Source organism: Halichoerus grypus, chromosome 9, assembly GCF_964656455.1.
Source record: "Halichoerus grypus chromosome 9, mHalGry1.hap1.1, whole genome shotgun sequence".
Lineage (NCBI taxonomy): Eukaryota > Metazoa > Chordata > Mammalia > Carnivora > Phocidae > Halichoerus > Halichoerus grypus.
The window spans coordinates 1,596,646-1,610,096 of NC_135720.1; the positions used below are offsets into that span (position 1 = coordinate 1,596,646).

Below are 13,451 nucleotides of genomic sequence, written 5' to 3' on the forward strand. Positions count from 1 at the left end.
AGTCTTGGGGAAAGGCTCCTGCCCAGGCCCATAGGTCAACGAGCTCATCACGAACGGGGCCACACTAAAGCTGAGGACGTTCCCTCAGAAATTAGAACCCTCGGTCGGCGCACTCGGGGATGCTCTTCCCATCACCCCTCAGAGTGTGTGCAAACCTCTCTCAGCCACTGTCCACTGAAGCACGCTAGCTGTCTGATGGCCCTCACGGTCTGGGGCCACCAGAGCCGGAAAGTCTCCTCCTCGGGCTCCATGGGGCACTGTGCCCTCCCCTGCCGCCCAGAAGGGGGCTGGGGCCGAGGGGAGCCCACCCTGACAGCGTCCCAAGGCAGTCTTGGGGGGAGGGCCCAAGAGAGCCTCGGTCACCGCACACAGCCTCAGCATCGCTCCAGAGTGCTACCCCTCCCCCACAGCACGGAGCGCCTTGGCCTGGTCCAGGGAAATGTCTATCATCTTGTCTGCCCCTTGCGGGCTGGGATGGGATGGACCGAGTCTTGGGAAGTCAGACAGGCTCCCCAAATCCCAGGAAGGAAGTCAGCTGTCTATGATGCAGACATCTCGTAGGACAGATTCCTTTGTTCCTGGTGCCTTGATTACTGAAAAGAGCAGAAGACAAATGCACAAAACAGCCCCACTCGGGCAAGGCCAGCCTGTGTACCTCAGCGTCGTTTTGCCACCAAACTGATGAACTGGTTCTTTAAGTGACTAAAGTCTAACAAATCTGAGAACATCCAAAATGGAACGGGGCCTCATAGCCTGGGCCACACTCAAGTGTTCTGAACCCGTGATCAAACACACCGCAGATTATTGTGTTTACCTAAAACTCTTCATGCTTTCTGAAACTTCATTATTATCGGCAGAGACTTTGCCAGCAACCTCAAACCTTAAGAATTGGCTCACCCCCCACCCCCGCAAAAACACTCTGCCCCAGACGTGGGCCTTGCTAACGGCTGGGTCAGTAACAAGATGCTGGGGATAGAGTGACAGCGAAGGCCCGCCCCCCGCAGCAGAGTGACCGCTGAGCGCCAGGGCGGAGCAGAGGGGACGCCCCGCACTCACAGGGGGAGAACGTGAGGGATGGACACTCAGAAGCCTCTGCGAAAATAGAAACAAAAGCCTCACCGATGGCAGGTATCTTGAAGCGAAGGGGATTCACTGTGATTTGGGCAGAAGGAGAAAGGACAAAGACCACCAGGGAAAAGAAAGTAAAACAAAGGAAGACACATACTGGAGGTAGGAAGAACTCACTTACTGTATGGACGTTTTACCTTGTCTTAAGTGCCAGCCTCATGGGTTACACGCCGCATTATGTCATACACAATAAAATCTGAACATAATTGTGGTTTTAGTAGGCATTCTGAGACTGCCCTCATGTCAAAACTTCTAATTAAATTTAGCCAGATATTACAGTACGCAAGCTTCCATTTATAATTTCTTTTTTTTTTTAATTCTGACAATATAAATGCATTAACATTTTACGTGGCTCCAGTTTTCTTGTGTTTACGAATCTTTGCTCTTTGATTTTCAGCCTGGGACTACAAAAACCACATAAGACCGTTATTAATACTTTTAGAATAATTTCTTCTCAGCCCACATAAAATTAGGATTTTATTTTCTGAATTCTTTCCTCTTGTGGGCTTCAGTTAAATATTTAATGCATCAAATGTTATTCAAACTCTAAGCACGTACAAATATTAATAGTGGGATCCCACCCCATTACCGACACCACCAATTAGCAAAACAGAAAGCGACTATTCTAGTTTTCTATAAATGAACTCAGAATGCTATTTCTCAATTTTTTTCTTCTTAAATTTCAAAATCTCACTGGAAGTCCATTGTTTTTAGTCTGTGTCTGTTATGTGGAGAATGGTATAGTTTTAATTCAAAAATACGTAAATGTGACCTTGCTCTCTATCCCAGTGCTCTGCTGATCCCAACAACAGCCCCCCTTCCTAATCCTGGAGGCTTATGAAGGCTTCTTGTGATACAGAATTAGCTAGAAATCTGCTCTGTCCTGAACTGTTGTCACATCAATGCCCATTTACTGCTCAATCCTGGCCCCTTTAGGGCCTGAAGTTGCTTATAGTTTTATTTATGGTCTTGATTTCAAATCAGAACTAAAGTGACCCTCCAGATGTTGGGGTTCAGTTGCCATAAAGGGGCTTCTGGTTGGAAACCGCCAGTTGTGTTTGCTTTCCTCCTCCCTGACCACCTCTGTGGTCGGTCTTCTGCTGACGAAGGAAACACAGCCTTCCCAGAGCATCACACGTGCTCAGGGCATCTGCAGTGGGAAGAGAACAAACACCCAGGATCATTGCCTGAAGAATCTGACCCTGAGTGGGCACAGAATCAAAACCGTATGGTGCCCGTTTCAGCCTCAGTGGCCAGAAACGCAGGAGCATTTTGGTGCTGATGTTCCCGTAACATCAATATCAGACCCTCCCATGGGCGTGTTAATGATGAAATGTTTTAAAATTTATAGATGAGCAAATACTGTCTTTCTGTTTCCTTCCTTATCTTCCAAAGCAAAGAGATACTTACAGGGGCAGAAAACAGCTGTTTCGACTCTGTCCTCACACATCCCCCTGACCAGTGAGTCCTGAGTACGTTCCCTCCCCAGCGGAGGGATGACAACGTCCCTGAAGGTGACACAGAAATTAGCGCAGGGAACGCCCAACCCCCAAAGGAAGAACAACAAATCCAGGTTGAATGTGGAAATGGCCAGATGGGCTCAGGGCCCAGGGGCAGTGCCCTTGTGTCTCGAACGTGGGTGCAGCAGGACATCTGTGGATGGGTTGTGGTGAGCGCTGCACGAGCAGAACACACGAGCGGCCCCTTGCAGAGTGTGCAGCTCAGCGTGATCACCCAAGTCCCGGATACGAGCCCGGGGCAGTGGCATCATCTGCCGGTCACAGGAAAAGGCGAGGCGTCTGCCTCTGAACTAGGGGCCAAATACCACTTAGTCGGTTCTAAAAGGAATCCACTGGCTCAATCTCAAGTACTGTGGGAAGGGGGTCAGGGAACATCACTGCCCCTGAAGAAAACACTCAGGTGTAGGTTTACCGTCCATCTGCCGAAACCCATACAACTACACCTGCGACAAAGCGAAAAGTGAAGGAACGGTGATCACAGGTGCACAATCTGGAGAACAGAGTTCTGTGCACCCAGATGACTTCTACTGCAAATTATTCCACAGTCTGAGCCATTCACAGAAATAAAAAGAGGGGCGCCTAGGTGGCACCCCGTCAGATACGTGTCGGAGTCTGTTTGAGATTCTATCCCCCTCCTCTCCCTCCCCCTCCTATCCTCCTCCTGCTCTCTCAAATAATTAAATAAATAAATAAAATCTTTAATTTTTTTTAAAAAAGAAAAGAACTGAAAAGAAAAAAAAAAGTCAAGCATTCCCATGAAAAATGGACATGATCTGGCCTTAGAAACCTACTTCTTAAAGGGAGAAAGAGATGAGGACTCAATTAGGGCAGACCAAACATACTTAACAACACCATCTGTTGATTGGCAATAACCCCAAAGTCTGACTGATGACCAGGAGATCATGCAAAGCCAGCAAAAGGTCATAAGAAAAATACAAAAGGGCCTTATGGTGCCATTTCTAAAGAATGACTTTGGTGGAAAAAAAAAAAAAAAGATAATTTTCCAGCAAAGCAGATGCTCTTAGTCTTGAACACCAAGTAGTAGCGGCGATCAAACCCAGGGCCAGTCCGACAGCGCCACCCCAGACAAAGACCATCTGGTGTCAGGAGGGAGGAAGCCAGGTGTGACAAGCTTCTAACCCACAGAGGTGGAGGACTATCCCTGTTCCTAGGTGAGAACAGAAGGTGGGATAGAAGGAGGCAGAGAGGAACCCGTGTTCTCTCCTCTGCCCGTCGAGCCCTGCACAACTGACCCCAACTAAGCCCATGGGCGCGCCCAGAGCAAAGCGGTGTGCTGGAAGCATCTGTGATGGGTGACAACACCATGAACCCCATAGGCTCTCACCCGAAGGACACAGCAACAGAGCTGATGATTACACTATTCAAAACTACCTCGTATGGACCAAGGGCATGGGTCCATCAAAAATAATGCTAATTGGAGAACTAACATATACTGGGCATATTAAAAGCCTTATCTTTAATCCTCACAGCATGCTAAGCAGACATTACTTTATCCCCACTTCACCGATAAGGAACCTGGAGATAAAGAAAGTTAAATAATGTGTCGAGAGTCAGTCACACATCTAGAAGACGCCCAGGCTCCCATGGGCGGCCGCTGCCTTTCTGACTGATTGAAGATCAGACGTAAATCTTGGAGAGGAAATGAAAGATCCCCAAACACTAGAAGTGATCTGAAAAGAGATGATCACCGCAGGAGATCCAGCACATCTAACACTTCCTCGTGACCCCTCAGCCAACTTGCTGAATTCGTAGATCGTGGGGTGGGACAGGGAGGAATATGCTAAAACACTTGAGGGCTTTAAAATTTTCTTCTGGATGCGAAAGCATCATGCATTGTATTTGCAAATGTAGATTTAAGGCAAAGGTCTTCTGAAAATATTGCAGTACAGTACAGGACATTGCTCCCACACTGGAATCCCCAGGCAGGCAGGCAGGGGTCTCTGAAGCCAGGAAAGACACAGAGCATCCTAAGAAGCAAAGGACAAGGGGTACCTGGGTGGCTCAGTCGTTAAGCACTTGCCTTTGGCTCAGGTCATGATCCCAGGGTCCTGGGATCGAGCCCCGCATCAAGCCCCGCATCAAGCCCCACATCGGGCTCACTGCTCAGCAGGAAGCCTGCTTCTCCCTCTCCCACTCCCCCTGTTTGTGTTCCCTCTCGCTGTGTCTCTCTCTGTCAAATAACTAAATAAAAAAAATCTGCAAAGGACAAGGGCTCCAGAGTAAGACTTGCACTGAAGAGTGGCCGGGAGGGAAGAGACGAGAACCTACAGAGATTTAATAACTAACCATCTCACTTCTGCTTTTCCAGGGAGGTACCAACAGACCCAGGCGCTCCCGGAAAGCGGGCACACGGGAGTCTACATTTTCCACGTTCAGAAAATCCGTGGCAAGGGCAGGAAAGCTCCAGCTCTGGGAGAAAATGCCAGTGTCTTCTTTTGAGAATTGCTCTGCTCCTCTGTGGACTTCAGCGTGCTCTGGGTGGGAGGCGTCTCCTGTTACATGCCCGTGTACCTGTGCGTAGATGTACTGTGGATGTAGACACACAGGAAGTAGAGTTTGATGGCCTCTCTGGGGTGATAAAAGTTCTGCAGGAAAGCTGAGCCTGTGGAAACCTCCTTAGAGCTTCCAGGGAGCAGTTTCTAATCTACAAGTCATTTGCAAGACACAAGGCAGGGACCCAAGGACTGCTCCAGAAGAATTTTAGGTATGAACAGTGAACTCACTAACTTCTTTCCCCCCTGTACTGCTTGAAAAAAAAAGAAAAAGAAAGAAAAGAAAAGAAAAAAGAAAAGAAAAGAAAAGAAGAAGAAAGAAAGAAAGAAAGAAAGAAAGAAGAAAGAAAGAAAGAAAGAAAGAAAGAAAGAAAGAAAGAAAGAAAGAAAAAGGCTCACAGGACTGCTTCAAATTTGCTGAAAAGCAGAACCAACCGGACCAGAGCTCCTTTCAAACCTTAGGTATTTTCGATACAATAAACCCCTTCAGGACAAGTCCCACTACTTAAAAGCATCTCTCCACCAGAGGTGTTCTCTCTACCTTCGTGTTTTCTCAAGCACTTGTTCAAAAACACATTTAAGTGGAATGTTTTCGTTTCTGCAGATTGCATTAATTATGGGTTTGCAAACACTGCAAGCCCGTGAGGTCTGCCCGAGCTGGGGGCTGCAGACACCCCGCCTGGGCCGGCGGCCGGCGGCTTGGCTCGCACCCTGCACAGAGCTCCGGGCTTGGCCCTGCGCTCCCCCGGCCAAGGCTGTTGCAGAGAAGTTTCAGCTAAGAAAGAAAAACACACAGCGGTCAACCGCGGTGACCCACGAGCTCCGGAGCGCGCCTGCCTGCGCAGCACCCCGACCAAGAGAGGACCCGGGAAAGGGGACGGCAGGACGTGGAGACGCCTCGTCCCTCAACCTCTGCCTGCTACACGAGTGAAAACAGTATTTATTTTAACGTCATCTGCTTCCTCCTAGATTCACTTGGGGAGGGTCTCTGGGACAGGCAGGCGAACCAAAGGGGGCTCAGGAGCAGGAACCACGACGGGCCCCTCCTTCCCGCAGCAAGCGGCCGCCGGTCCGCGCGGTGCCCACCGAGGGCCGGAGCGATGGAGGGACGCAAGGCCGAGCGCGCTCCGGGCCTGAGGGACAGCGGTGAGTGGGCAACCGGACCCCCGCTGGGGCGGCCCTCGGACGGTCCGCGGGGCGGCGCAGGCGTCCCCAGCCTTGTGGCCGCGCCTGGCCCTGCGCACCCGTCAGCTGGAAGCGCAGGACCCCGAGAGCACCCCCACGCGGTGGTAAGACCCCAGAAGCCCACGCAGCCGCCTGGACACCGGCCCGGACCCCACCTGCTCGGACCCCGCAGGCGGGAGGCGGCGCCGGTTCCCGAGGGTCACCTGCTTCCCGCGCCCGGGCGCTCAGGCAAGAGGGGCAGGCGGGGGCCGAGCGGGGGCGAGGCGGCCGGGTCCCCGCGGGACGACTCACCGTGAGCGCCGAGAACTTCTGCGCGGGCGCGGGCGGGAGCAGCCCGGCGAGCAGGGGCAGCCAGCAGAGCTGCGGGAGCAGCATGGTGACGCGCGCCGCACGGTGGCAGGGGCGCAGCGGCCTCGCGGTCCTCACCCCGCGCTCCGGGCGCCGGACTCCACCAGCGGCCCTCGGCGTCCCGTGCGGCTTCGCCGGCTGCTGTCAAGTAACTGCAGAGCTTCCCGGATCCTCCTCCCGGCCGCTCGCTCCCTCCCCCTCCTCCTCCTCCAGCCCCACCCCCGCGCCGCCGCCTCCGCGCCCCGCTCGGCTCGGCTCGGCTCGGCTGCGCGCTTCGGCCGGGGCGCCCTGGGCGCGGGTCTGCGGGAGCGGGAGCTGGAGAGGGGCCACCAGGGCTGCGCGGCGGGTCAGTGCTGCGTGCGTGCCCGCGTCCCTGCGCCGGCGCGCGTGTACACGCGCACACACACACGCGTGCACACACACACACGCGTGCGCATCCTAGGAGAGTCCCAGGCACAACCGCAAGGTGCGCGGAGCCCTTCTGGTGTCCCAGGGCACCGACCCGCTGGGTGCAAGACAGACCATGCGGTTAACCCACCACTTTACGCCTAGGTCCATCCCCAGTCCCCAGAGTTCCCTAGACCTCCAGTTTCTTTTTTTTTTTTTTTTTTATTTATCTGAGAGAGAGAATGGGAGACAGAGAGCATGAAAGGGGGAGGATCAGAGGGAGAAGCAGACTCCCCGCTGAGCAGGGAGTCCGATGCGGGACTCGATCCCGGGACTCCAGGATCATGACCTGAGCCGAAGGCAGTTGCTTAACCAACTGAGCCACCCAGGAGCCCCATAGACCTCCAGTTTCTGATGCTACCTCATCCAGCCCAGAACGTCGCCTCTCATATTTGCTGATTGATTAGCTGGCTTTCCAGCAAAAGAAGCCATCAACACCACTTGGTCCAGAAAATGCCCGGAGGGCGGCTCGCCTTTGCCATTTTTTAGCAGATTAATGCATTTGGGGACGAATTTTGGACTAGAGATTCATGATCTGACCGCAGTGACAGGGGACAAGTCTGGCGGGAATGTGGCTGTTTCTAGAGCTGCTCTGTCAAGGTGGCTCAGGTGTTTACGCAGGAAGCACAGTGGTGTAAAGGGTGCAAACTCCGCAGTGGGGACTGGTTGGAAACCAAGAGAATTTTGCACACCCAGTCTCTGGATAGTATCCATTGCAGACGACATTGCTGAAATAGTTTAGCCTTGGCTTACAACTTTACAGGGGGAAAAAAAAAATAGACTAATTCTGGCTCACACAGAAAACCCAAGAGCGAGGATTTTCAAGAACAATGCCTCAATTGACTTGTCAGGGGCACTGGGAAAAAGAACAAAACAGAAAATCCAAATCTGATTTTTAATCGATGTTTAATCTGAAGCTTTGGCTAGAAAGGACAGGGTGGGGGGGGGGAATGAATCTCAGGGCTGCATCAGCAAATCCCATGACTGGTTACTGAGACAAAAGCAGTGTTATTCCAACCACAGGGCCCCACACTATGGAGAGGTCTTCCCACATCCAACAGGAAAGTGATGGACACAGGATCAGGGAAGATGCGGAAGAAATGTATCTTCCTGAAAGCCACTACTATGTCTCCTTCAGATCCCAGAGCCCTGAGAATCTGTTGAGTACTTAAACACATTCCTCCTGGCTTGAGGGCTCAGAAGGAAATTATAATAAAACTCCTGGGCCCTGAGGAACAGGTGAGCAAAGCAGCTGCAAATGATTACGTAAATAAGGAATGCCATTAGGAAATGTTAATAAAAATTAAGGTAAAAATAAAGAAGTAAATACTGCATACCATGAATTGTAAGACCATCCAAAGAAGAAAATTTACAGTCAGGGCTGACATGAATCTTTTAAAAAGCACTTCCTACTAAAAATTTTATGTTTACTTTCTACTTTAGTTAGAGGACTGCTGATAGTTGAAATGTTGATTTGATATTGTGCACTTCTCCATAGAACTCAGAAGACTTGGACACATGTCCACTCATTCACCCTCATTGACTTCAAGGATGGCAGACAAGGAGACTTAATGATCCCCACTTTACAGATGAGAAATAAAAGCAAAGAGGCCAAATGCCTTAGCCAGATCTCACAGGCAGCAAGATCAGGACCAGACCCAGATGCCAAACCCTGTAGTACTGGCAAGTCTACTTCCTTTCCTTCGGAGGCGTGGGGGCCCAACGGGGGCAGAAGAGAACTTGGCTCTCAAAGCCTCTTATTCAAGAAAGATGTGTCAGCATATCCATCACACATCACCTGCAGACCCTCCGGGAATTCCCGAAAGATAAATGCAATGGGTTTGTCTAAGTCTCTGACAGATGAGTCAGGGCTGGATCCTTCACAGACTCCCTAACAACTAGAAGAGCCAGTGGGCGCTGGATGCCAAGTGTCACGTTCTTAGAGATATTTGTGGTGGGGTCTGGAGACATGGTCAGTTTCCATTTTTATGGAGACAAACAATACGTTTATTTAAAACACTAGGTCATAGTTATGTCTGTCACTCTTAAGTCTCCAGAAAGTTATGACTGGCATGAATACCAGATAATCGCCTCCCATGAGTAAGGACACGGATATAAATATTTCAAAAATAAGACAGGAAATAACTCAATATTTTCCAAACAGTTCCTATAGGACAGACAAGTCTGTAGAAGAAGTTCCCTTCTCTTGGAAATGTGGGATTTTCAAAAGTAATAAATGGTGAGAGGTCATTCTAAAACATGCCTTCTGGATCCAGAATTTAAGTTCCTGTCACTGAGGAAGGTTACAGTAAAGAAGAGTCCGAGAAACTAAAGACCTAGTATTCCCGCCGGGCTTAGATTTATAACCTACTTAGGCCGTTAACAAAACCCTTTATCAGGCACACCAGCTTACTTTGTTTATTTCTTTGACTATGCTAACACTGCAGTAGGACTTTATTCTTATGATATAATTTAATTATTATTCTGGGTAACTTGTGTTTGGCCAGAACACTTTCAGTCCGCTCCCTTTTCCACCTGCACATGCAGATGTGGGACATCTAACGCAAGGTCTGCCGATCCTCAGGGTCAGCCTTCTGCCCGTCAGCTGCCGAGAGCACACCCCACGTCACCAGCCACCTCCACTCACTTCCTTTATGAACACTTCTCCCAGCTTCTACTTAAGCCTGGCAAGAAGAATCTTCCCAGTTCACTCAGTTTCCCTTAGAGAGATTCTGAGTGCTTGTGATCTCACCTGGCAGTCCCTTGCCTCGGTCCTCGGCTCTTCATCCAATCCCCAACTCCAGAAACCTGTGTCAAAACAAAGAGTTGCGGAGAGTCTGAGCTGACTGGTCCGGCAGACGCACAGTGCTGGGTAGGCTGGCCTCTGCAGGGACCGCCAGGCGTGAGCAGCATCAGGGTCGCAGCGTGTGGGGGAGCCCTTTGCCGAACGCAGAGGTTCTCCCCCTATTTTTATGCATTTAAGTGACAGATCATTTGAATTTGTCTTTGTTCTCAATAAAATCATGTAGATAGGTTTATCCTTCCTTCTCAAGATGCTTTATAACAAGTTTTATGACAACACTTTTCAGGCACTTTATGGAAATTTTAAATAAATTGAAATATACTGGGTGTTTTATACACATTATCTAATTAACTCTTGCAGAAACTCTGCAAAGCGATTATTTTCCAGATGGTAATGAGGCGGCCCAGGGAGACTACAGGACCTGCCCCCGTTTGCACAACTAGTAAGAGGTAGGAGCAGAACTCAGCCTTCACCCACGGTCTAGGATCTTTCTTCCACATCAGTTGGCACCCCTGCGTGTGTGAGAGCTCAGATGCACAGTCAGTGGCTTGCACTGTTTTGCACATTGTTTAAGATCCACCACCAAACAAGTGGAAAAAAGCACATTACAGTCCTTCTTGATTTATTGGTAAGACTTTAACTAGAATGTGTTCCAAAAGTAAGATTTAATGTTTCCAAAGAAAGACAAATTTGCTACAAAGCCAAATGCAAAACTGCTACTTTTATGGCGAGAACATTCCCTCTAAAGTTGACAGGAGATGCCTGAGCCGTTTGAAAAGCAGGATTCCTGCTGCCAGAGATCTGCTCAATCTACCCAACCGATCTACCATCAGGTCCCAACACGCTGCTACCACCGGCAGACACAGCACAAGCTTATTGAAATCTATTTGTTTCCATAATATCCAGAAGCTGTTTTTGCCGTTCGTGAAACTACATATATCAGTACACGAAACTTACAGAATGTATCACTTACAGAGCTAAAAATAATGATCGTTTTAAAAGCCCATCACTATCAAGACTAATGAAGGTGCGAAATGTGAGCGTGGAGAGGCCTAGAGCCAGTTAATGGCTCCAGATGACCGAAACTGCCTTTGGGTTCTTCCTCCTTATTAACCACAGTCTAGGAGTCCCTTCCTCCTCTCTTCACATGAGAACTGCCTTTAGGGGGAAAAAAAGTTTTTAAATGGCAACAGAAATACGGCTTGCCAGAAACACTCTGCAGCGTGTGGACCACACAGATGTGAGTTATACCGACAGAAAGCAGTGTAAGAAGATACCCCAATAAAGAAACCTTTCAATTACCTTCAACACCCCTCCCCCTTCCCTGGCCCAGCACACACGCCAGGATGGCATCCCACCACACCCCGTGTTCTGCGGCAGCTCTAAGCAGAACATTAAAATGCATCTGCCCAAACTTAGTAGAAGGAAGGAAATAACAATGATTAGAGCAGAAATAAATGAAATAGATACTAAAAAGACAATAGAAACGATAGCTGAAACTATGCTGGTTCTTTAAAAAGATAAACAAAATGGGCAGGTCTTAAGCTGGACTCACCAAGAAAAAAAAGAGAGGGCTTGAATAAATAACATCATGAAAGAGGAGACATTACATCTCTGCCACAGAAATCATAAGAGATTATTATGAATAATTTTACACCAACAAACTGGACAACCTAGAAAAAATGGATGAGGTCCTAGAAACATACAAACTACCAAGACTGAGTCATGATGAGACAGAGAATCTGAACAGATGGATTACTAGCAAGGAGATCGAATCATTAATCAAAAATCACCCAACAAACAAAAGTCGTGGACCAGATGGGTTTACTGGTGAATTCCACCAAATGTTCAAAGAAGAATGAATACCAATCCTTCTCAAACTCTCCAAAATCTAGAAGAGGAGGGAACTCTTTCAAATTAATTTTACAAGACCAGCATTACCCTGATACCAAAACCAGACAAGGGCACAAGAAAAGAGAATTACAGGCCAATATCCCTGATGAACAGAGATGCAAATATCTTGAACAAAATATTAGCAAACCGAATTCAACATTAAATTAAAGGGATCACACACCAAGATCAAGTGGGATTTATTCCAGGGATGCAAGGATGTTCAACATCCACACATAGGTCAATGTGGTCCACCATATTAACAAAATAAAGGATAAAGATCACATGATCAACTCAACAGATGCAGAAAAAGCATTTGACAAAATTTAATATCCGTTTACAATAAGAACTCTCAACAAAGAGGGTATAGAGAGAATGTACTTCAATATAATAAAGGCCATTTATGACATGGCCACAGCCACATCATACTCAATGATGAAGACCTGAAGGCTTTTCCTCTAAGATCAGGAGCAAGACAACGATGCCCACTCTCACCACTTTGATTCAACACAGTATTGGAAGTCCTAGCCAGAGCAATTAGGCAAGAAAAATAAATTAGAGGCATCCAAATTGGAAAGGGAGAAATAAATCTGTCACTATTTGCAGATTACATGGTTATTACCTATAGGGAACCCTAAAGACTCCATCAAAAAACTGTTAGAACTGATAAATGAATTCAGTGAAGTTGCAGGATTCAAGATCAATATATGGTAGTTTGGAACGCTGATCAGCATGAGTGGTTGAAGCTTTTGGCCAAAAAAAAAAAAAAAAACAAAAACCCAAAAAACTCGAATTTCATTATTTATTTATTATTTATTATTTCAGTCCTTTATTTTTAGGATTTTTTTTGTCATTTTAAGAATTTGTCAGGTTATTTTATGACACTTTGGCATTTTTTTATATTTTGGCATTTTTTATATTTTTAATTTATTTCCACCTGTATAGAATACAGAAAACACTATCATTGGAAACACGCCACTATTTTGTCAGTCACTGTCTTACAAGTGGCGTAGGGTCTGTGCCCCTCAGAGATGCCCCAGTATGGGGCAAAGAGCATGTGTTCACGTATAAACTCCGTTTGTCTGCTCTCTGCTGAGGGAACAATGGTGCTAGCTAGCAATGGGCATGGTCTGTACTTTGGTTTATTATTTTTATTCAAAGTAAGATCCATACATATGCATCAGAGCAAAAGAAAAAGAAAGAAAAGAAGAATTCAGACGACACCAAGAGTTCTCCAATTAGTGACCGTGGTAGGAATGCACATATTTTCTCCTGCTTTCTCCAGAAATACCTTCAAAGCAAGAGTAGTGGAGTTTTTAAAGCCATAAATCCATAAGGAGAAAGAGAACAGCAAGAGGTGACCAAGTGCAGGAAAACCGCAGAAGCTACAAAGCAGAGGGGCAGGTGGCTGTAGAGAGAAGGCAAGCTGACCCCGTTAGGGAACCGTCAGACCCACGTCAGACTGTCAGACGGATGCAGCCCCAGGATGGCCTCTGTCCTTGTCCCACAGAGCGGAGAGAGAAGCCAGTGCCAGGCCCCGGGACTGCTGGACACCTGTGACCGCCCAGGGCAAGGCCCAGAGATGCATGTGCAGGTGGTAGGCAGGGCCCTGTGACA

General features: G+C 48.2%; 1 protein-coding gene across 4 annotated transcripts in view; it reads right to left on the bottom strand.

Moving 5' to 3' along the window:
• The window catches only part of SMOC2 (SPARC related modular calcium binding 2), a 158,411-nt gene extending 151,569 nt beyond the window's left edge, over positions 1-6,842 (bottom strand). For all 4 annotated transcript variants that reach the window (XM_036088111.2, XM_036088110.2, XM_036088109.2 and 1 more), the window contains exon 1: positions 6,638-6,842. In XM_036088111.2, the coding sequence (XP_035944004.1) occupies positions 6,638-6,721 (84 nt within the window). In that variant the 5' untranslated portion in view covers positions 6,722-6,842. The remainder of the gene's footprint in view (positions 1-6,637) is intronic.
• Between the last annotated feature and the right edge of the window lie 6,609 nt (positions 6,843-13,451).